Source organism: Perissodus microlepis, chromosome 11 (genome assembly GCF_051167445.1).
Source record: "Perissodus microlepis isolate ML-2025 ecotype Zambia chromosome 11, ASM5116744v1, whole genome shotgun sequence".
Taxonomy (NCBI): Eukaryota; Metazoa; Chordata; class Actinopteri; order Cichliformes; family Cichlidae; genus Perissodus; species Perissodus microlepis.
Genome location: NC_140471.1, coordinates 2,254,919 through 2,276,892, shown reverse-complemented (window position 1 = coordinate 2,276,892; position 21,974 = coordinate 2,254,919). Strand labels below are relative to the sequence as shown.

At 41.9% G+C, this 21,974-nt stretch overlaps 2 protein-coding genes across 4 annotated transcripts; one reads left to right on the top strand and one right to left on the bottom strand.

Annotated features, from left to right (window-relative positions):
• Positions 1–253: 253 nt before the first annotated feature.
• LOC146377047 (uncharacterized) lies at positions 254–2,096 on the bottom strand. The gene is made up of 3 exons (XM_084942580.1): positions 1,915–2,096; positions 1,381–1,663; positions 254–1,145 (listed from the first exon to the last, which is right to left on the bottom strand). The coding sequence occupies exons 1-3, from the start codon at positions 1,998–2,000 to the stop codon at positions 432–434; spliced, it is 1,083 nt and encodes a 360-aa protein (XP_084798706.1). The 5' UTR covers positions 2,001–2,096; the 3' UTR covers positions 254–431.
• A 1,507-nt stretch (positions 2,097–3,603) lies between these two features.
• Positions 3,604–21,577, top strand: cnot10 (CCR4-NOT transcription complex, subunit 10). Of its 3 annotated transcripts, none has more exons than XM_084943682.1 (19): positions 3,604–3,832; positions 5,360–5,451; positions 6,223–6,384; positions 6,465–6,615; positions 10,087–10,223; positions 11,010–11,078; positions 13,010–13,093; positions 13,269–13,386; positions 13,550–13,699; positions 16,601–16,803; positions 17,579–17,700; positions 18,070–18,249; positions 19,544–19,624; positions 19,723–19,836; positions 20,028–20,158; positions 20,239–20,271; positions 20,415–20,542; positions 20,962–21,037; positions 21,248–21,577. In XM_084943682.1, exons 1-19 carry the CDS (start codon positions 3,817–3,819, stop codon positions 21,388–21,390), a joined length of 2,190 nt encoding a protein of 729 aa, XP_084799808.1. In that variant the 5' UTR covers positions 3,604–3,816; the 3' UTR covers positions 21,391–21,577. The 3 variants fall into 3 exon arrangements, with proteins under 3 accessions (XP_084799808.1, XP_084799809.1, XP_084799807.1); XM_084943683.1 differs by having other exon boundaries at positions 10,084–10,223; positions 20,418–20,542; XM_084943681.1 differs by having other exon boundaries at positions 3,605–3,832; positions 10,084–10,223.
• Positions 21,578–21,974: the final 397 nt, after the last annotated feature.

The window sequence follows — 21,974 nt, the reverse complement described above, 5'->3', positions numbered from 1 at the left end:
CCATGGATCCCCTGCAAAAGCTCATATCTCTCCCAAAAGAGTTTATCCATGTGTCAAAACTAAATATCCTTCTCATATAAATAGTCAATGCCCCCAAAATGCATTATACCTTCGGCATTGTTTAAGCACTGCAAGTCAAAATGCTTAGACGTTTTGTCACTGAGGCACAGGTCTAGCAACAGAATACCACTATGAATAAAACTAAAAGATTTTACAGTAAAATCAGCCTCCAATAAACCACTCATACTCAAGGAAACTGTAAACATTTTTATTCGTACAAAGAAATGTTAACATTAGAGAACATACTGTGAAAAGAAAACATATACAGGATTCTGTAAATGTGAACAGTTATAAACACAAACAAAACACAAAAAAAACTCTAGCCTACCATACTGTAAATAAAGTTTCAGAACTATAGTACAGTAATATTTTCAGTGGTCGCCATTGTCACCCTCTCTTTCCTGGCCACCATCCTCATCCCCCTGGCCATCGACGCGCTGCTCTCTGTCAGGCCATAAATTCTCATCCACATCGCAACGGATATTTTCTCTTGCGATGCAGCGAGGGAAGAAACGGCGTGAATGTCTCAACCATCCCCTACATTGATCCCCTGTGATGTCCTCACATGCAGCATCCATTGCATGCAGCAGGGCCCTCTGGTCTTGAGCCTGATGCTCATACACCCTCCACCTCCAAGCTGAAAAAAACTCCTCAATTGGATTTAGGAAAGGAGAGTAAGGTGGAAGAAACTCCATTAGCATCCGGGGATGGGTGGTGAACCAGGTTCTGATGCGTGGGCCGCGGTGGAAGTTCACATTATCCCACACAATGACATAATGTGGTAGCTGAGGTCCTTCTTCACCTCTCTCATTTTCTGGGATCAGATCAGTATAAAGGTGGTCCAAAAAATTGAGGAGCTTTTGTGTATTGTAGGGCCCTAAACTGGGAATGTGTGTGGCCACACCTCTTTCTGATATAGCGGCACACATTGTTATATTTGCTCCTCGCTGGCCTGGGACATCCACAGTGGCTCGGTGGCCAATGATGTTACGGCCACGCCTTCGACCTTTGGCCAGGTTGAAGCCAGCTTCATCAACGAACACTAGGATGTGAGGGGTTTCGTTGCCTTCTAATGCCATTATTCTCTACAATAGAATAGAAATATATCTAATCAGTCAAGTAGAGACAGATACTGCAGGGAGGATCTAAAGTACTGTAAAAACAGGGAGTGGAAAACTGAAGACAATTTCTAGGCAAAATGCTCTAGTCACACAAAGCTGGATTCTGAAGGTCAAAAGGATAACGCAAAACAAAAAAACAGTGGTAACCATGTCTTACTGTAATAGTGTTACAATGATAGACAACCAGTAGTTGACTTACATGCACATACTGGTACCGCAGCCCTTTCACTCTGTCAGAGTTTCTCTCAAATGGTACCCTGTAAATCTGTTTCATGGTCATCTGATGTTTCTTCAATACCCGGTCTATTGTGGAGATGCTGATAGAGTTTATATTTTGGAACATTACATTGTCTAGCAGGATTGCATTACGAATCTGTCTCAGTGTGATGGCATTATTTGCGATGACCATGTTGCATATTTCTCGTTCTTGTTGTTCATTTAGAAGTTTTCTTCTGCCACCCACTTGAGGCTGTCGTCCAATCCTAGACATACAAGTCAAAGGTCAACACTGTAAATTTGTTACAAAATGAGTTACCAATGTAATTGTACTGCTGTTTTATGGTACTAAAAGTGTGATGCACTGCACAGTGACTGGAATACTATTCACAGTATTTTCTCCATTTTTTTTTCTTTGTCATTTTTATAGTATCATATAACATCACATGAAGATATTACAGTACTCTAGGCCTACACACACACCAACACTGAATAGTTCGATAGCATAGTTCTGTACCTGTTTTCCCTGCGAAAGGTTTGGATGATGGAGGAGACTGTAGACCGAGGCACATTAGGCTGCACTCGGCGACCTGCCTCTGCCATTGTGAGGCGATGGTTTATAACGTGGTCAATAAGGGTGGCCCGGATTTCATCTGGGACATCATGGTGCCTCCGTGCTCCTCGGCCTCTTCCCCCTATTCCTCCACACATTCTCACTCCTCCTCTTCCTCTTCCTCCTCTTCCTCGAGCAGGAAGTTGCTGTTGTACTTGGCGAGGTGCTTCCATGTTCACACTGCAAATGAAACTGGCCCCGGGCCAAGCTCTGTCTATATACTTTTGGCAGCAGTCATAATCATAGACAACACCTGTCAGGTATCTAAACAACCTGTTTGATTGGTCATCTGAGATGTGGGAAACTGCTCCTTCGTTAGTTCTAATTTCACCTGATTGATTGTCAAGTACTGTCATAACTTTATCAAATGTTCCAAGATATTCTTTCATGGTATTATATCTTTGACTAATTTTGACAGTTGAACAGACAATTGTGCATATGATGACTTACACAATGAAACCATGCTGATATGTTTTGGAGTGAGTAACCATTTCACTGAAAAATCAACTAATCAGTTTAGATCGCCAAGATCTATTTATTTGGAAAATGTGCTAAATGTGGGCTCATTGTGCTAACTGTAGCTACTTGTACATAATCATTTGAAAAGAAGCACAGAGTCACTTGAGACATGTACTAAAGCATTTGCAATTTGATAAAACCAATGAGAAATGACATTCTGTTGTGAACAATTGCAAGGTGGTTTGGAGGTGGTTTGGAGATTTGTCCATGTTATTTTGGGAATGTCATCTCGGTTTCAAGAAATGAGGGACAGCACAGTTCCCTGTGGTGCTCCTGTGCTGCTGACCACAGTGTCAGATGTGATGTCCTTCAGCCTGACGTACTGTGGTCTGTCGGTGAGGTAGTCGGAGATCCAAGCCACCAGGCAGGGGTCCACCTCCATCCTGTTCAGTTTTTCCTGAAGCAGACAGGGCCGGATGGTATTAAAGGCACTGGAAAAGTCAAGAAACAGGATCCTGACCGTGCCTTTTCCCCCATCCAGGTGTGAGTGGGCTCTATGCAGGAGGTACAGGATGGCATCCTCCACTCCGACATCCGCCTTGTATGCAAACTGTAGTGGGTCCTGGGCATGTTGTACCTGTGGTCGGAGGAGGTTGAGGAAGAGCCGCTCTAGAGTCTTCATAAGATGTGACGTCAGTGCCACCGGTCAGAAGTTCAGGAACCTCAATTTTCCTGACAGCAATGGGAGGAAGAGAGGAAGGGGTGATGGTTTTACAAAATCCAAAGGAAAACAGGAGAAATGAGAAGCACAGGAAGAAACAGGAGGGAGGAGACGGTTCTATCTCGACTCACTGGTTTGAATAGCATCTTGTTTATGCTGAAAGAAGACAATTGATCAATAACTTGGTGATATGAAACTGGACTTGGTATATGGACTGGACTTGGTGGTATGGTGAACTTTATCAGGCTATATTTTGGTTTTTAAGGCAGACTCATTTGTTTGGGACGATTTGAGTGTTTTTTAACGCTTCAGTTCACACTCCACACCAGAGGGTGGCGGTATTTCACCGTTTTGCTGTTTGCCAACCGCCAACAAAGGAAGGAAGAAGAAGATTTTCCTGACACGCGGATATCGACAGGGGGCGGTACTGCCTCATCATGCGATGTTTGAAGCTATCGCCAAACAGCAAAGAAGAAACAGTGCCGTGATAATTGGATAGATTTCTGCTAGGCTAACCTCTGTGTTTGAAAAGTTTGCACATTTATTCGTTATACTGGTGTTGTTTTAGTTTATCGCAGTAACCCGGTCTGGTCTACTTTTAATTTTCTCTTAAGAAACCCTCAGAAATGGCAGAAAATACAGGTGAGTGTGAAAATTACCCGAGTAGCTTGCTGTGGTTGACAAGAGCTAGCTTTAACCCATTAAGCAGACCCATTTGTCTCTTATGAAAAGCCGCCCATGTATTTCACTGGGATTTACTCATATCTTGGTCTTTCAGTCTTTATTTATTGGTGTGTTCTGGATCCTCGGGATCCAAAGGACTTCTCTCGGTTAACTTAGACGGTTTGTGTGCTGCAGCAGGCGCTTTTCCCTCTCTGCCTTGGTTTAGGCTAAACTAAGATGAATCAACGGAATTTTAGTCCTCGCTTGTTTACAACGTGAGCTTTATGGTACATTTAATCCACCCAATAGTAAAACCTCGGTAGTAAAACCGTAAGCCCTCGAGCCCTTTCAAAAACAATCAGCCGCTAACAGCTAGCAGCTAATGCAGCACCAGATTAGAACGGAGTAGCCCTTTATTATCGATGTACACGTACGACGTTGTCCACGCCAATTGTGTAGGTATAAAATATAAATAGTAAGACAGCAGGAATATATATACAAAACAAGAGAACAGCGCACATTGGAGAACAGGTTGTAAAGGACTTGGTCTGAGTGTGTGTGAGTGCTCTGAGTGATGAGCGTTACTCAGACCGTGGGTGGGATCGTGTTCGATACCGGTGTTGTGCCAAAAAAATATGTCTGCAAAAACCTGATTGCTCGTATTTAAACTGTTATAAATAACTTGTTGGTCTGTAATATGTGAAACATGTCAAATGTATCCCTCACGAATGATATCGAGTCAGTTATAAACAACATTCCTGTAACAAGGTAGAAGCCACAATCAGTTTTTAGCAGTGACTTTTTATATTTAAAAAAATCTCGTTAAGATTAAAACTGTCTTTAGTAAGAGTAATCTGGCCAAGCGGGAATTGCAACAAATATTACAATAGTTCTGTAAACATATTTTAAGTGGAGAAAAAGGACTGGATTGGTTATAATGCAAGTACAATAACACAGAGTTTAAAGATACTTGAAAAACAGGTCATTTTTAAATTTCATATATAACCCCTTTGTAAACCCCGTTCACTGAGGCGATCACTATTTGGCACAACACCGGTCCGAAAGGCTCCAGGGATGAAGCTGTTTTTAAGCCAAGGGCAGCAAACAGGTGGGGGGCGAGGTGTAAGGGCTCACCTGTGACAGGAGGAGCTGCACCTGGCCTTGTTTGGTGAATGCTCTGAACAGGTTGGTTTTATATGGATAAATCATACAATCAAAGAGGTACTATTTATGTAAGTTGGCTTGTTTGTACATTGTTATGCGTATTATACTCAGTGGCACTTTATTAGGTACACCCCCTTAATGGAAGTTCAGCAAATATTTTCTTCACATCATCTGTGTGAGTCCATTTTGCTTAATTTTAACTTTTGCTGCAAAACAGTTTCTAAAAAAATCCTCACAAATGTTTATCATGTAACCAACAAATAAAAAATATATACTATTTATGGGTATTCACAAATTGGTGTTTCAGCTTATACTTAATATTAGTATTTATTTTTAAATCAGAGCAAAATGAGGCAAAGCATGACGGCTCACCGTCCCCGGGGATGACAGACCAGGAGAAGGAGATGGCAGCCAGCGCATATGAAGCATTTACGGTAAATAATCAAACATTTCAACTTAACCCACAATGTCTTCTGACAATGAATGTGTATATAAAAAAATCCTGCAAGTGGTTCTAATTTCTTCTTTAGAGAAGTGAGAGAGATGTGAATATGAACACATTCAGTACAGAGTACTTGGAGCAAAGCAACTGTCACTTTTATGTTGTTTTGCTGTGTTTGTAGAAATGGTTTATGAGCTTTTAGCTGAGATCTAGAGGTTTCTGTGGGTACCACACACGCTGGGACTTATGTTACAGCCGATTCAACAGGATCTGCCCCGTTTTGCCCCCCAGTACCGAGGGTGCTGGGGGGCAAGAGGTTAACTGGATAGAGTGGAGGCAGTGTCAGAGTATGTTATGTTAACTGTTGCACAGCATGTGGAGGGGTCTTCTAGGTATTTTAGATAGTCTTTTTGAGTGCATCATCTATGACGAGTGAGTTACACTAACCAGAGTAAAATGAGCAAACTGCTCGTTCCACAACAGCATCTCTACCTGAAATGGTCTAAGCCCCTAAAATGTGACACCATCCACATTTATGAGGCAATTCCAGTCTTAGCCAAGTTTTTACAGGGCCGTGGAAATCCTGAATAAAATGAAAGTACTCGTAAACTCCTGCTCATCAGTTTACGCTGTATACTCAGGTTTGAGTAATATTTGTCGTAAGCTCCCGTGACCAGCTGCTCTTTTTCTTGTTATTTGTCGTCAGTTTCACTAATTCTGAGAAGAAATCCAAACATTGTGAAACGTTGTTTTTTTCTTCTAGGCTGGGAGATGTGACGAGGCACTCAGACACCTTGAAGCCCTGCAAGAGCTCAACAAAGAGGACTACAAGATTGCAATGAATAAAGCTGTTGTTGAGTTTTACAAAAGCGGTCAGACGACCACAGGGCTGCTGAAGCAGACCCTGATGTCAATGAAGAACCAGGTAATTAAACCGAGTTCTTTTCATAGTTTTAATCCTTGTTTGCAGTAAACTCAGAGCCTCGCTTACTTTTTGTGTTTCAGGTTCACACGTCAGCAGAAGATGTTGATGGTTTGGATGATGTTGAAAATAGCTTCCTGTACTACAATCAAGCTATCATCCACTATTACATGCGGCAGTTCTCTGATGCGATCTGCATCGGAGAAAAGCTCTACCAGTTTCTGGAACCGTTTGGTATGTTGTGCTAACTTCCATGCATTTAATTGGCAGGATTGTTGCAAAGCATCAGCTCCAGGATGTGATGTTGTCAGCTGCCATTTTTCTTCTTTGTAAGGCCGGCTCAGTTGTGCGCTCTTTCTGAAATATCTTACTGACTGTGAATGGAGAGCCAGTCCCCTCTTATGTATGTTTAAGGTGATAAGTTCAAGTGCAGCATGCAACGGTTTTTAGAATGACTTTTATTTGTTATTGTCTGTATTGTGTATTACACTGATGGTGACGATACTTTGAATATATGAAATGACAAAAATAATCAGGCAGTACAGAGTAGGGTTTGTGTGGGACCTTACCTGTAGTTGTATCAGCAGCAGCAGTAATGATGTCACAGTTTTGCTCACACAACAATTTGACCAATAAGCTGTACAAGAAGATGGAGCTTTAAATGGCTGCAGAGCGAGTGACTTGCAGGGACTTTGAAACAAGTTGGGCTCTTTCCCCGTTTCATCCTGTCAAACAACTACTTCACTATAGAGACTGTGGTTGAATCAACAATAAGGCTTTTAAGCATCAGAGTAAAGATAACCTTAAGAAGTAATGAATTAATGATTTTCTTCACTAATAAAGTTTAAATCATTAGAGAAAAATGACTCACAGACGTCTCATAGAGATTAGTAGTTTAGTAGTACTGATATGTATATAGACTCTCTGATTGATCTGAGTTAACTTCAGTAATCAAAACCATCAACATGTCTGTGAGATCCCATTCCTTCAAGACTGCTCAGAGAAGTCCTGTCATTAATTAATGCTTCATGATCTCTATCAATGAGCTGCGTACCACAGGCCTTTAAAGTGGCAGTAACATTACGTAAAGGTCATCACCTGAACCAGCTATCTGTGCTTATTATAGGACAATCTGCAACCTTCAAGAACTCTCCAAGAAATTCTTGAATTAGTAGTTGTAAAACAGCAGAAACTGTGTTAGTGAAGGTTAAAAATGATCAAATCTAAACAACTTTTAACAGATATGTCTGTGAAGGTTCTCAGTCATCCAGGTCATTGTAGTCCTAGAACTGAAGAAGCTTCTCAGATGAGAGGTGAAACCTTTTCAGTGCAGACACTTTTCTTTGCAAGCTCCTTAGACAACGTTTAACAGACAACCGACTGTTGTTATTTATTGTTTTATTAAAAAAGTAAGTAAATAAATAATTGACAGTGGACTCATCTCTGTTTGCCCAGCCAGACCTCAGTGCAGTGTTTCATACTGTTGACTAGCGCTGCCACAAACGATTATTTTGATAGTCGACTAGTCACTGATTATTTTTGCGATTAGTCGACTAATCAGATCATCATCCATTGGACGTAAAACGTACAGCTTATTGCACCAGCAGCATCTGCTCTTATATAACTATCATTAGCTTACAGCTTTAAGTGTTTCAGGTGCTAACTAAAAATAAAGACAAGATGATAGTTTATTAAATTTTAATGAAATTTGCAGATTGTTTCGGTGAAGTTTAATAAACTCCTTGCTGTCTAAAATATAACAGGACACCGGAGTAAATTCTCCAGCATCTCACACTTCTGATAATCAGCTGTCTGCTTGAACTATAACTTTAATCTCAGCCAAACCGATTTACTCAGGAACAAATAAAATACTAAAAAAAGCCAAACAATAACATTTTTAAGTTATCTAAGTGACTCATATATCATGTTTAACCTGAGTAGCGAAAGATGGCGGTGGGTTTGAAAACGATTTGCGGGAGTCCGGTGTTCTCACGGGCTCTACTGAGCCTTGCCCCCGGCTAGCTATCGAGCTAGTGGGTAACAGACGTCTCCGAAAACGTCGGAGCGCTTTTGAAAATATGTGGTGTCTTGATAAACTGAGCAGATATTTGAGGTTTACACAGCTACATTCTCGCCTGAAAATATTTTAATCGTTTATTTTGTGACCCAGAAAGAATAATAAGAGTAATATTAAAACTAACTAGCTGCCGCCATTGTTGTAAACTGAGCAGGGCCGCGCTATGAATTCTGGGACACAGCTTCTTCTTCTTTGGGGTTTAACGGCAGCTGGCATCCTTGTACATGCAGTGCTGCCATCTTCTGTTTCAGTCCGTTATTACACTCTTAAATCCTACTACTTATTCCTGCGTCTTTTGTGATGCTTCAAACGAGGCGTCGACTATTAAATCAGTCGTCGACGATTTTGATAGTCGACGTAATCGTGACTAGTCGACTAATCGTGGCAGCCCTACTGTTGACCCGATTTTCTTATTTTATTACAGTGATTAGAGCATACTATTGGAATTAAAAGTAAATGGTAAATGGCCTGTATAGCGCCTTACTAGTCCCTAAGGACCCCAAAGCGCTTTACAGTCAGTCATCCACCCATTCACACACACATCCACACACTGGTGATGGCAGCTACATTGTAGCCACAGCCACCCTGGGGCGCACTGACAGAGGCGAGGCTGCCGGACACTGGCGCCACCGGGCCCTCTGACCACCACCAGTAGGCAACAGGTGAAGTGTCTTGCCCAAAGACACAACGACCAAGACTGTCCAAGCCGGGGCTCGAACCGGCAACCTTCCGATTACAAGACGAACTGCCACGATCGCCCAACACTGCAGTGCTGCAGAGTCCTCTTAACACACAGGTTAATTATGGAGTTCCACAGGTTTCAGTCTAAGGGCCCGTTCTGTTTACATTATACATCCTGCCCTCAGGCAGCACCACAGAGTTTCACTGCTATGCAGGTGATTCCCTGCTCCATCGTCAGTGAAGCCAGACGACACACGATAACCTCAGTTTTTATCTAAATTTAAAAGCAGGAAATTTGAGGTGTCTTTAACACATTCCTACAGGTGTGTGTGTGTGTGTGTGTGTGTGAGATCTTATCTGGTTTCATGGAATAATAATAATAATAATAATAATAATAAAAACGTATACTATGTCTTTAAATGTTATACATGGAAGCATTTGTAATGTTAATAACTGGTCCTATCATGGAACGCTGTGGATTTACATGGAAAAATTGGAGTGCATCAGGCAGCTGAATCAGCAGTAAATTTTTCATACCTACTGATCTCTAATATTATGGACAATTGTAACGCTGCACTGATAGCAGGACGAGATGAGTCCAGTGTCAGAGGCCGTATAAAGGCTACTGGTAACCTTCTCAGTACTTTTTCTGTACTTTGGTGACGTGTGAAACCTGATTGAAACTCTTCAATCAAACCACTCTTCTGCAGATGACTAGTTGCTGTTTTAGAACTATTTGAGTCGATGATGTTCAAAGACCTTGAAAAGCCTGGAGACCCAACTCAAGACCACGTTAAAAACAAAGTCTGGCCCCTCGGGACCAAAGTACGAAGGAGTTTGGCTCAGGACTTTTGCACAGTTTTGTACTGCTAATAATAATAATGGTTATTGTTTTTGTACTTGTAGTAGTTGTTGTTGTTGATGTTTTGTGTTCTTTCCCCTAGAAGAAAAGTTTGCACAGTCTGTGTGCTTCCTGTTGGTGGATCTCTACCTGCTCACCTTCCAGCCAGAGAAGGCCCTCCACCTGCTGACTGTGCTGGACAAACTCTCTGTGCAAGGAAGCAACAAGAACGGCAAAGGAGAGGTAGACAAAAATACAGTATGTGTTGGGATGATAAAAACAGGAATGTGCACAACAAAAGCAAACCCATTAGTGTGCACGTTCAAGATCGTCTCCTCGAGCAGCACTGCAGACACCTGCTGCTGCATATAGAATACTCCCTGATAATCTGTTCTGTGCAAACTGACACTTTCATATCAGCGTCTGTTGTAGCCAGAGATTTCACTCCAGTTTTCTTGAAATCTGAAATGAAATCTCTGGCTGTGCCCACAAATCTTTTTCCAACATCCATGGTGTTATGCATCAAGAATGTGTCTCACAGCTCAGACTGTCCATCAGGAGTTTTTCATGTGAAATGGTCTGAACTGTTGGACGCACAATGCAGTGAAAAAAGTCACTTTTTGAGCTACACAGTTATCGCTCACCACCTTCCATATTTATTTAAGTTAAGGCATCTAAAAACATATCAGCACTGAAAGCTTTGCAGCTGCAGCTTAAAAGGTAACTTTGAAGAGTCACAGTTGTGAGATTTCTTACTACAGTGAGCCGAATTCAGTTTGCAGTGGTCACAGTGTTTGAAGAAGAACAGTGTACTCTCTTACAGAAAATGATTCTATCAAAGCAAATGCTGCAAATGAATCTTTCAACCACAAATAGAACTAACATCAAAGAGTCGATGAATAGCTGAGCTTTACCTCTTTAAATGATTAAACTGCAAGGACCTTAGTCATGAAGCTGTTTCTTAGGTCACCGACTTCACAAGTTTAAGTCTGTGAAATGAAGCTGACTAAGTTCTGTGCTTTATTTCAGAAAGATGGAGGAAACCAGAAGGCCGAGTTAGCAGCTATGATTGAAGCAGCCAAATCAAAAATTCACCAGGTGAGAGCTGGGTTCACCCATGTTCACATTCACTCTTTAACTGCTTCAGCCTTCGTCTGCATGTTCTAACTCAGGGGTCGGCAACCTTTCTGATGATGAGTGCATCTAACATTTCCTCAGAGGTCAGTGTGCCATATGACTGCATTAGCAATAAATGTAATAACGCTCTATATGAACAGTTACTCACTATATAGAACAACGTTATAGGATTATATTTGTTCACAGATGTTGGCAGCTGTCAGCGAATAGTTATCAGCTACTTTGAAACAAAAAAGACTTTTTATCCGTAACAGCAAATGAACTGAACAACAGAAAATACAAATGCTATTTATGGTCTCCTCACAACAATGATAAGAAAAATAAACTGGGCCAATATGGCATGTTTGTTAATACAGACACACATGTTAATGTGATCTCTGGTCTCCCACTCAGAGACGCAGGTCTCCGAGTGTCCAGCATTCAGACCTGAGGACTCATGTGAGAGAAAACCTGCTCACACAGATATTAGAGCCAAACACTGTCAATAAGGCCTCTGCAATGTTCTGAAGACAGTTAAACCTGTCAGGTAGTGACGTCCAGCAGGTGAACATGCAGCTCCATGAACACGCACAGCTGTGGATTCCAGCTGCGCTCGTAGTTCTGCAAACTTTGACCCCACAGAGTCGAGCTGTTCAGTTCAATCAGCTGCATTTCGATGTCCTCTGTGTCGAGCCAGTTAATGCGAGACAAACCCAGCTGCTCACTAAAGCTTTCTGGTTTGATCAGAAAAGAAAACATTGGTCCAAACACCTGAAAGTCCTGAAAACACATTGTGAATTCTGTCTCCAGTCTTCGGATGTATCCGTGTATTTCCGCGGTGCTGATGCTGCGCTGAGCCGACAGCTGCTGAAGCTTTTGAAGTGTTGGAATGTGGAAATTTCAACATCGCTTGAAAAAACTGCCAGATAGCAACGTCCCTCTCACCGCTAGGCTAAGTTATTTTTAGCCAATTACAAGTTGAATCTGGTAGTTATTTGTCTCTCAGAAACAGTTCATAACTTCAACTCATCCATGTCACCTAAAAGGTAAACCTGTTTCTCCATCACCTGTTCAGCTCTGATGATTCAGTAAGGACATCTCCTGGTTTCATCTTCATGTTTCCCTCTCACCACATATCCAAACCCACATCATGACCAGCAGCTTTACAGCTGTGGCTCCAGCAAACATCAGCTGATACTAGAAAGTAATATTAAATCAATTCTAACAACAGCTGATCAAGCTTAAACGTGCTGCTGTTGTTTAGCGCGACATCAGCTGGTTTCCTCTTTCTGGCGCGAAGTGGGAGATAAACAGGAGAGAAAAGCCGATCAGCTGATCATTGATCAGTTTCATGAATGAAGTAGAAACAGGAGAGGGAGGGGGAGAGAATGAGAGGAGAAGAGGCAGCTGCAGCGTAACGACAGAATAACTCCAGCTTTGTGTCTTTTTCAGCTGAAGTCCGGGACAAACTGTTCCTTTCCAGCTCAACACGAAACGCGTAATATTTTCTCTGAATGCGGGACGATTCCGTTTTTTACGGGACGGTTGGAAACTCTACTAACTAACCTTATGAATAAAATCAAGTTCACTATCAGTAACATCATAGCACCACCCAGCTGTATAGAAACTCTGTCATGCTAGCTAGTACGCAGAGTTATTGTAACTGATTGTAAAAAGTCAGCACAACAAAAATAAACTCCACCTAAACTTGGTTTATATCTGACCAGATAGACTGCAGGTCATAACTTCTTACCTGAAGCTCAGTTCACCTGACACTCGGACCGGCGGCCGCCTCGGGTCTCTCCTCCTCCTGCCTCCCCTTCCCTCATCCACCTGCTGGCCTCTGTGGGAGCTGTGGCACGCGTGCCCAGGGTTGCCGACCCCTGTTCTAACTGATGTTGTCCTTTCTGCAGTACAAAGTGAGAGCGTACATTCAGATGAAATCCTCCAAGGCCTGTAAAAGGGAGATCAAGTCAGTGATGAACACAGCAGGGAATGTAAGTCTGCTTGTTAGTTCTAATGTAAAGGGGAGAGGATGCAGTATGCCTTATGCGATTGGCATATAATGTAATTTAAAATTTGTCTCATAAATATTTCTTTGCGCGCTGCAGTTCATTGGAAATTGACTTTGCTTCCACGCTCTCTCTCTTGTTCGCTGTTCTCTGTCATCAGTCTGCACCCTCACTATTCCTCAAGAGTAATTTTGAGTATTTGAGAGGAAACTACCGGAAAGCAGTGAAGTTGCTGAACAGCTCCAATATTGCAGAACATGCTGGACCCATCAAGACAGGTAACGGCTGCTCGCAAGATCATTTGGCTTTCTGTTATAATCCTGCTGTTTACTTTGTCGTCCTCAGGTTTTGTTGGATAATTGCATTTCCAGATGTTGACGTCATTAGTGGGGTAACTGGCTTTCATGATTTGCTAATTGCATGCGTGTTGTTTTCATTTAGGTGAATGTGTTCGATGTATGTTCTGGAACAACCTGGGCTGCATTCATTTTGCAATGGGGAAACACAATCTTGGCATTTTCTATTTCAAGAAGGCTCTGCAAGAGAATGACCACACCTGTGCACAGCTGGGAGATGGTAGCAATGGCCAATGTAAGTTAAGTCAGTTCATTATCTGTTCTCTTCCACTTATCAGGATCCCAGAGGGCCTGGAGCCTATCACAGCTACGAACAGGGCACGAGGCAGGCTGGACAATAATAAGTTGACCTAACCCCATGAAATGCGAAGCCTGAGTACCGTGAGAGTAACCACACAAACAGAACATGCAAACTTCATAAAGAAGCCAGAAGGTGGAGTCAAACTCCTTACCAACAGTGCTAACCACTCCACCAGTATGCTGCCCCAGTTTACTTATATTCTATTCAATTTTATTTATATAACACAAATGCAGAACCACAGGTGCCTCAAGGCACTTTATAATGCATAGAACCAGCAAAAATGCAGAGAAAACCATAGCAATCAAACGACTTCCTCTGAGTGAGCACTTGGTGACAGTGGGAAGTGAAAAGCTCCCTCCGGCAGAGCCAGGCTCAGGAAGGGGCAGCTATCTGCCACTACCAGCTGGGGCTGATGGCGGAAACTTAGGTAACCAAGTTAAAGATATACACATTACTGTTTCCCACAGTTGTGTCCATACTCAAAATAAAAAGTATTTAGGTTTGAAGAGAATTTGAAGATTTTCCCATTCACATTTATAAACAACAAAGCTTTGGATACCAGTAATAACACAAACCTAAGCTAGCATAACAGGGACAGCTGCCGAGTGTTAGTAGTTTGTTTAGTATTACTATGACTATCCTGTTAGTGCTGTTTCTATCCTTTCACGTATACATCAGTTCGTCTGCTGTAAAAAACCTTCAGATATGTGCACATAGTTGGTATTATGGAGTCAGTGAGGCAGTTGTGAAAGCCAGCATTAAATGGGGCCTGTGATTTTGATTAGGTTTTATATTTTAGGAAGGGTGGGAAAAACAAGTTTCACTGCTACGTACTGTCAGCAAAAAGATGAAGCTGAATCTGGCCAACCTTGTTTGTTGTTGGGTTATTTTTTATTTATTTATTCTTTTGGCTTTTGTTTTAACTTTTGTGAACAGTGTGTTAAATAAATAACAGATTTAGTCTGTAATACTTAAAAGCCTGAGAATGTCACTTTTCACCTGGTAGGAAAAGAACCGATAACAAAGAGCGCAGCAAACCTCGTCTACCAGTTATTATGGAAAAAACGGGTTCAGACTTTGATGGTAAAAGATCTGAGAAAGCCAATGAAGCTTGCAAAGAAAGCGACTGGACTTCCTTACATTTTTTTTTCCGTTCTCTCTTTTTGTGAACCTCTGCAAATGACAACATCACCAGAATACTGTACTGGGACATTTTAGACACCCTGATTGTCATTTACACACATTAATGACCACGTTAACTTCCCAACCAGAAAATACATTTGATCGTTTCTTCTTTCCACCTTTCTTTGTGTCTTCTTCTTCTTCTGACATAATCCATGTAGCAGAATCAAATAAATAAGAAACAAACAAATTATTATACCCTAAAAATTAGTTAGCCAACTATATACAGTCTGTCGCACTAAACTGAGGGTTTCACAGAACCAGATACTATTACTCTACCAAATCTGGTCTCAGTGCTGAGACAAAGTCCACCCAGTCTTTCCAGAAAAACTTGCATTTTCCCAACTCTAGTCTGCCATCATAAACATTATGCATCACTTCAGTCCAAACTTCCTGCTTAGGGGCCTCTGTCTTCAGCCAATCCCTAGTAATGGATTTTTTACTAGTCACTAACATGATCCTAAACATATCAACTTTGTACACGTTTGTTCCCATGTAAAGGAAGTTGAATGTAAAAACAATACACTTTTAAAACCTTTTCTATACAATTCTTCAACTCCTGCCAGTGTGGAACAATTTAGAGACGTTCCTGAAAGACGTGATAACGATTGGCTCAAACTCCCAGCCTGAATCGATAACCTCCCTGCAGCCGCTTTTTCTCATTTATGTGTGCTTCACTGCTCGCTTTCAAATTTTCCAGTGCTATGTACAACTTTAAATATTTTGGGGGGGCTTTTTCAGCTTTATTTGATAGATTCAGTGAAGAAACAGGAAAGTGGGGGCAGAGAGAGAAGTGGGGAAGACATACGGGCCACGGGTCGGACTCGAACCCAGGCCGGCCGGTCTCAGCCGTATGGCATGTGGGTGCCCAACGCGCTGAGCTAAACTGGCGCCCGTGCTGTATACTTACAGCGTTCTTCTCCACCAACCCCTCCCCACCAACTTAATGTTTTTAGCTGCAGTAGGTATAAAATCCGAGTCATCCATTTTAGTAATCTACTCTTATTCCTCCATAACAATCTCGTTTGTCCCATTCTGTGAAATCCTTGTCTGTTACTGGCAGAGCTGGAAATAGTTTCAGCAGTTTTTGAGGCTCATTCATTTGAATCATTTCTTGTATCTAAACTTGAGAATGGGATTAAATTCCATCTTACAATATCTGATTTTATTTTAATAATTAAAGGACCGTTATTTCTAGATTTTAATTCGGATGAGTCTGGCGGCAAATTTACTCCCAAGTATGTCAGTTTGAATCTGTGTATTTCCACCCTGAGCCTTGTGAGTGGTTGATATAGTTATCATTTTTTCATTTTAAAACATCCAGTGTCTGTCACCCTGCTGATCTTTGTTGTTACGCCTCAGCTGTAGAAGCTGATGGGTTATTGCCTTCGCCCAGGAAGTTGGGTGGGGGGCGTGGACACCCATGTTCATGAGTGCAATGACTCAAGAACAAGCTGATGTAGGATTTAAAATTCACAGAAGTAATTTGTTTTTTGTTTTTATCCCCTTTTGGTTGTTCTTGTCTTGTGTTGGACTTGTTCAGCTTTGACACAATATAAATGTTTTATATTGGTATATATTTTTTGTGTTTTTGCACACAGGTGTAAGTTATGTGTTCCTCAGTAACAAAAAGTCCTTTTCTTTTGTTTTCAGCTAAAAAATTCACAGGTATCCCGATGTGTGCTTTACTAGCCAACAAACGCTACGAGCTGTTGTATAACTGCGGTATTCAGCTACTGCATATTGGCAGACCTCTGGCAGCATTTGAATGTCTGATGGAGGCGGTGCAGGTTTACCACTTCAACCCTCGGCTGTGGCTGCGGCTTGCAGAGTGCTGCATCTCTGCTAACAAAGGGGTATGTATGTATGTATGTATGTATGTAAGATGTGGATGTTTTTGAGCATTTCGATGTTGACCTTTCCTTTTTACCTGTTTATTCTTTGTCATTTTTACCCCTCAGCCGTAAAAGGCTAATGGGACATTGTTGTCACCCTGCTAGGCCGGCAGTAATGGCACCCAAGTTTGTGAATGCAAAAAGTCTTGGACAAGCTTAAATCTCTGACCTTGACTTCAAGGTCAAAGGTCAAGTGTTCTCAAAATCTTGTGAATGTGATAACCCAAGAAGAACAGTTGAAATTCATGCCATAGGTGCATCCATTGAAAACCTTGGACGAGTTCATATCTTGAGAACAAAGTGACTTCAAATTGATACCGTATGTGTATCTAGTAGGAAGCCAAGGGTGCCACTGGCTACAGTATTGTTTAATAATACTTCCTTACGTTTCAGTGGAGTTACTGGTCCGCAGCAAAGCCCCCACGCCAACCCAATCAATGTTGTCATCAAGTATGCTGATGACACCGTGGTTGGGTTCATCTCTGATGGAGATCAGATCAAACTGTTCTCACATATGCACATATTTTCTCCTTTATTATTTTTGATGCTCATTTGGTGGCTCAAGGATGCATAAGGCCGTCCTCCTGTAAAGGTTTTCCTTTCTAACTTATTCTACCATGGACAAAATATTTCAGCCACACTACTTTAGTCAAATGTTTTGGTTTTTTTTGCATCTTTGAATGGATTTATGGGGGTGAAATCTAAAATTATATCATCTTTATTTTCCAATTTCAAGGGTTCAGAGCAGGAAAGCAAAGGTTTGCCTTGTAAAAAAGGTATCGTTCAGTCTGTTGTTGGCCAGGGCTACCATCGCAAGATCATCCTGGCGTCCCAGTCCATGCAGAACACCATGTACAGGTCAGTGCTCACTACCCATAAATCCACACGGGAGCCAATAAATTACACACATAACTCCTCGATAACAGAGTTCTGCCAGTTTGGTTTAAACTATCGGGGTCCACAGTATGAAACAGGAAGTGGTTAGCAAAAGCTGTTTTTTCTTTTGTTTTAAAGCATCTCAGCCTACATACAATGATTACGGAGTAACATACGTTACATCAGTTGCTACATCACTGACATTCTGGTTATTATGTTTCCACTATCATGTCATGAAATTATCATATTTTCCAGGTTGTCCATGTGTACATTTTAACATCCAATTTATATTTAATCTTACTGTAGTTTAATGTGAGGTAGACTGACCTCATAGTGTTTGTCTTTGTATAGTGAGGGCCAATCAGCAGCTATTCCAGTGGCCAGTATGGAGTTTGCAGCTATCTGCCTGAGGAATGCGCTGCTGCTGCTGCCTGAACACCAGCAGCAAGAACTCAAGACAGAGAACAGCTCCAAGAACTCGAGTCAGTCAGGAAGCACTGAGAGTGGCAGCGAGAACAGCGACGCCTGCAGGTCAGACACATCTGTCCACCCCACTTACCTGTTACTGAAAGACAGTAATGCCTTCTTAACTCGCTGGTTCCAAACTATATTTCTGTTTTTCCATAAAGTGTTCCTGTTTGTTCTGTATTCCCAACACATCTCTCCAGTAATTATGTTCAAAAACTGTACAAAGTCACATAATCTGTGTGTAAATTTGTATTTACTGCTGAATTTAAAATGCACACTCTTCTGCTGCATACTGGGGAGGACTCTACAACTTAGAGTCCTTAATAATGTCAAGAAATGAAGACAGAAATATACACTCATTGGTTCTCTGTAAGTCTGGTACTTTCAGTGCATTATATAACTATGATGGAAAAACAAAGAATAGATCTTATTAATATTGTACATAATCTTTAAAATGCATTTTCTGGATTTCTTCTTTGCTATGCATAAAGTCATGTAGTATCCGATATTAAGGATCATCAGGTTAGATTCCCAATGCTACCCAGTGCAGAATGATATATAGAGATGGGAGATGTTTACATAAACTGAGGCTCTAAAACTACTACATTATGGTTCATATCTCTCTGGCAACAAGGTACACAGAAAAAAGTGCATATTCTCCCAAGATCCACTCAGGCTGTACTTGCAGCTTCAATGAAATGATGCCACAAAGACGAACCCACCAGAGCCTCAGCTAACAGCACACTATGGATGCCTGGTTACACCCAGACTGGCCTAACAGCAACAACATGAAGCATCCTTACAGTGACGCCTTCAGCTATTGGAACATTACCTTCCTCTGCATGACAAGTTGGATCCACTCAGTCATCATAGAGTCATGAACACAAACTGCAAACACAGCTCGTCATTCTGAACGTCGAAATGGGGTCAAAATATAAGCTGCTGGTCAAGAAGCGTACACACCAGACACAGCAGCCTGACCACTGCCTGGGTTGACTGCAAGAAAGCCTGTAACTCAGTGCCACACTCATGCACACTGTGCATCCAGCCAGCTCACCACGAAGAGCAGACACAGCTGTAGATCCAGGAGTGAAGCTAAACACCGGGGGTCAGTGAAACTGACCAATTGATCCAACTCACCAGGATCTACAGTGAAGAGATCTGGAAGTCACTCCATTACAGGGAAGAGGATCTGGACTGAAGGGTGGCGTTGCAAGGAGAACTTCATCTCAGAATGTTTTCTGATGCAGGACTGAGAAACAGTGATGGCTGAATTGTGGTGGCCTCTGATTCGGTCACATTAAACTGTCAGAGCTGATATGTGCTCTGATGGAGGGTCTGGTGTGTTTCTTTGCAGTGGAAAAGGTCAGGATGCTGATAAATTTTTGTCTGCTGCTCCATCTTCTCCTCTTAGAAAACAGGAGGTAGAAAACCTCAGGTAATGATGCTTTTCGTATTCTCTGCTCATTTACACGTCCTGACGGTTCATGTCATTAGGACCAAAATGCCACTCGTTGATTCTCGCTGTGTGAGTAGGTGCTCCATCCTGGCCTGCAGCAGTTATGTAGCGTTGGCGCTGGGAGACAACCTGATAGCCCTAAACCACGCTGAGAAGCTGCTCCATCAAACTAAGCTGTCCGGATCGCTCAAGTAAGTGGTTACACGAGGCGGGGAGAAGCTTACAGGATCCTTGTGAAGTGATTTTAAAAATCAAAAAGTCTGTAAAAAGGATATAAAGTCTGAGAAAGAAGCACACAGAAAAGAATCCTGTCATTATACGATCAGGGTCTTCATGTACTTGACTGAGTTAACGGTTCTCTGTTTGGACTTTTTCTGTTCAGGTTCCTCGGTCACCTCTATGCTGCTGAAGCCCTCATCTCATTGGACAGGATTTCCGATGCTATCGCTCACCTTAATCCAGAGAATGTCAGTGATGTGTCAGTGGGCATGTTGATGAACGAACAAGACCAGGGTGTGTGGGCTGAAATCATTCCTCGGCTAAACATTTGCTGCAGTCTTGTTTTCACTGAATAATTTCCTCTCTGTCAGCAGGGTCCGACAAAGGAGACGAGCCTGTTGAATCCTGTGAGTTTGTTTTTAAGCAACGTGTTTGCTTTTGATTCCAAAATCTTATATACAGCATAACATTGCAGCAGGAAAATAACATGCTAGTGTGTGTGTGTGTGTGTGTGTGTGTGTGTGTGTGTGTGCACGCGCATGTGTTGCAGCAGGGAAGCAGACTCCACTGTGTTATCCCAGCAGTGTGGCATCAGCTCGAGCTATGATGCTCTTTAACCTGGGCAGTGCCTATTGTTTAAGGAGTGAGTACGACAAGGCCCGCAAGTGCCTGACTCAGGTAACCATGGCAACTTTATGCAACTCATGTTCAGGACTGGCCAATCAAAATCTAGTTACTCTGGCATTAGACATGTTACTTTATTGTTGCAGTGGTTCGAAGAAATGTTTTTATGGGGAGAAAAGAGAAAGTAATAAACGTTTAAGAATCTGGAACAATCACATTTCAGTGAAGATGTTGATCAAACTGGTTGCTGATTGTTTTTGCTGCATTTTATGGTCGACAAATGTATTAAAGCCTTTTTAAAATTCATTTTGGAAACTGTTACTGTTCAAAAGCATCTGATTAGCCCCGTTTCTTTCTTTAATGCTGTAATTATGTGTGTAACCCACTAACATGCTGTAGGTGAACATTTTCATCAGGAAGCTTAAAGCATCCTGACAGTTCAGTAATAATTTAATTTGTGCTGTCACCATCAGGCTGCGTCGATGATGAACAGCAAGGAGATCCCGCCTGAAGCCATCCTGCTGGGAGTGTACCTGGAGCTGCAGAATGGTCAGTGAGCTACTGCGTCACCAGTTACACCTGTTGTAACATGTTTTTCAGATTTTTCAAGACGCTCTGTTTTGGTTGGTTTGGTTTGTCACACTCGTATTCCACATATCAAAGCGTCGTATTGGCTTTGCAAACAGTGGGAACAGGCTGAGCTGTTGTGTTTGTGAGGGCATTTTAAACCTGATCCTTGAATGTTATGTTTGTCCTCAGGAAACACTCAGCTGGCTCTGCAGATCATCAAACGCAACCAGCTGCTGCCTACCACGCAACAGAGGGTCTCCCCGGACTTCCGTAAGAAACCCATCCAGCCGCTCCAGTTGCCCTCATCTTTTACTCAGATCCAGAGGAAATGAGCCACCTCACCCATTCCAGACCACACATCCTGGCCGAACCTTGATATTTATGAAGCTGTATGAACTGAGGAGACTTTTGACACCGTCTGCGTTGGTGTCAAATGGCCGAGAAGAGCGGCCTCTTTTATTTTCACTGTATGAGGAATTTGTGTGTGAAGAATGAAAATAAATTTTATTTACTGAATCACATGTGGCTCGGTTTGTTTGCCTGGGAGGATGTGGAAGAGGACAGCGAGTAGAATCATGGTGTCTATTCAGTGACTTCTGTCAGCTCTTTACTGCAGTGTGTGTGTGTGTGTGTGTGTGTGTGTGTGTGTGTGTGTGTGTGTGTGTGTGTGTGTGTGTGTGTAGTTGGTCTTAAATGGTTAGCCTGTCCTGTCTTTAAAGTGTATTTAATTATAATAATACATTTTGTTTATAGGTCACCTCACAATAGTACAACAAAATAAAAACATGAGGTAAATGGAAAAATAAAAAACAATATTAAAGTATAAAAGCTAAACGAGGTAAAAATGGACTTTGAATTTGAATTTATTTATTTAAAAGAGACCGTGCAGTTTAACATTTACAATCCTAATGAAAGG

Bases quoted from the DNA above. Each gene is read 5' to 3' on its own strand.
- cnot10 (XM_084943681.1), top strand. The intron at 10,224-11,009 runs GTAGACAAAAAT...GCTTTATTTCAG, and splicing joins ACAAGAACGGCAAAGGAGAG to AAAGATGGAGGAAACCAGAA. The intron at 20,543-20,961 runs GTAACCATGGCA...TGTCACCATCAG, and splicing joins CCCGCAAGTGCCTGACTCAG to GCTGCGTCGATGATGAACAG.
- LOC146377047 (XM_084942580.1), bottom strand. From the start codon at position 2,000: ATGGCAGAGGCAGGTCGCCGAGTGCAGCCTAATGTGCCTCGGTCTACA. The intron at 1,664-1,914 runs GTACAGAACTAT...TTGTATGTCTAG, and splicing joins ACCTTTCGCAGGGAAAACAG to GATTGGACGACAGCCTCAAG. The intron at 1,146-1,380 runs GTAAGTCAACTA...ATTCTATTGTAG, and splicing joins TGCGGTACCAGTATGTGCAT to AGAATAATGGCATTAGAAGG.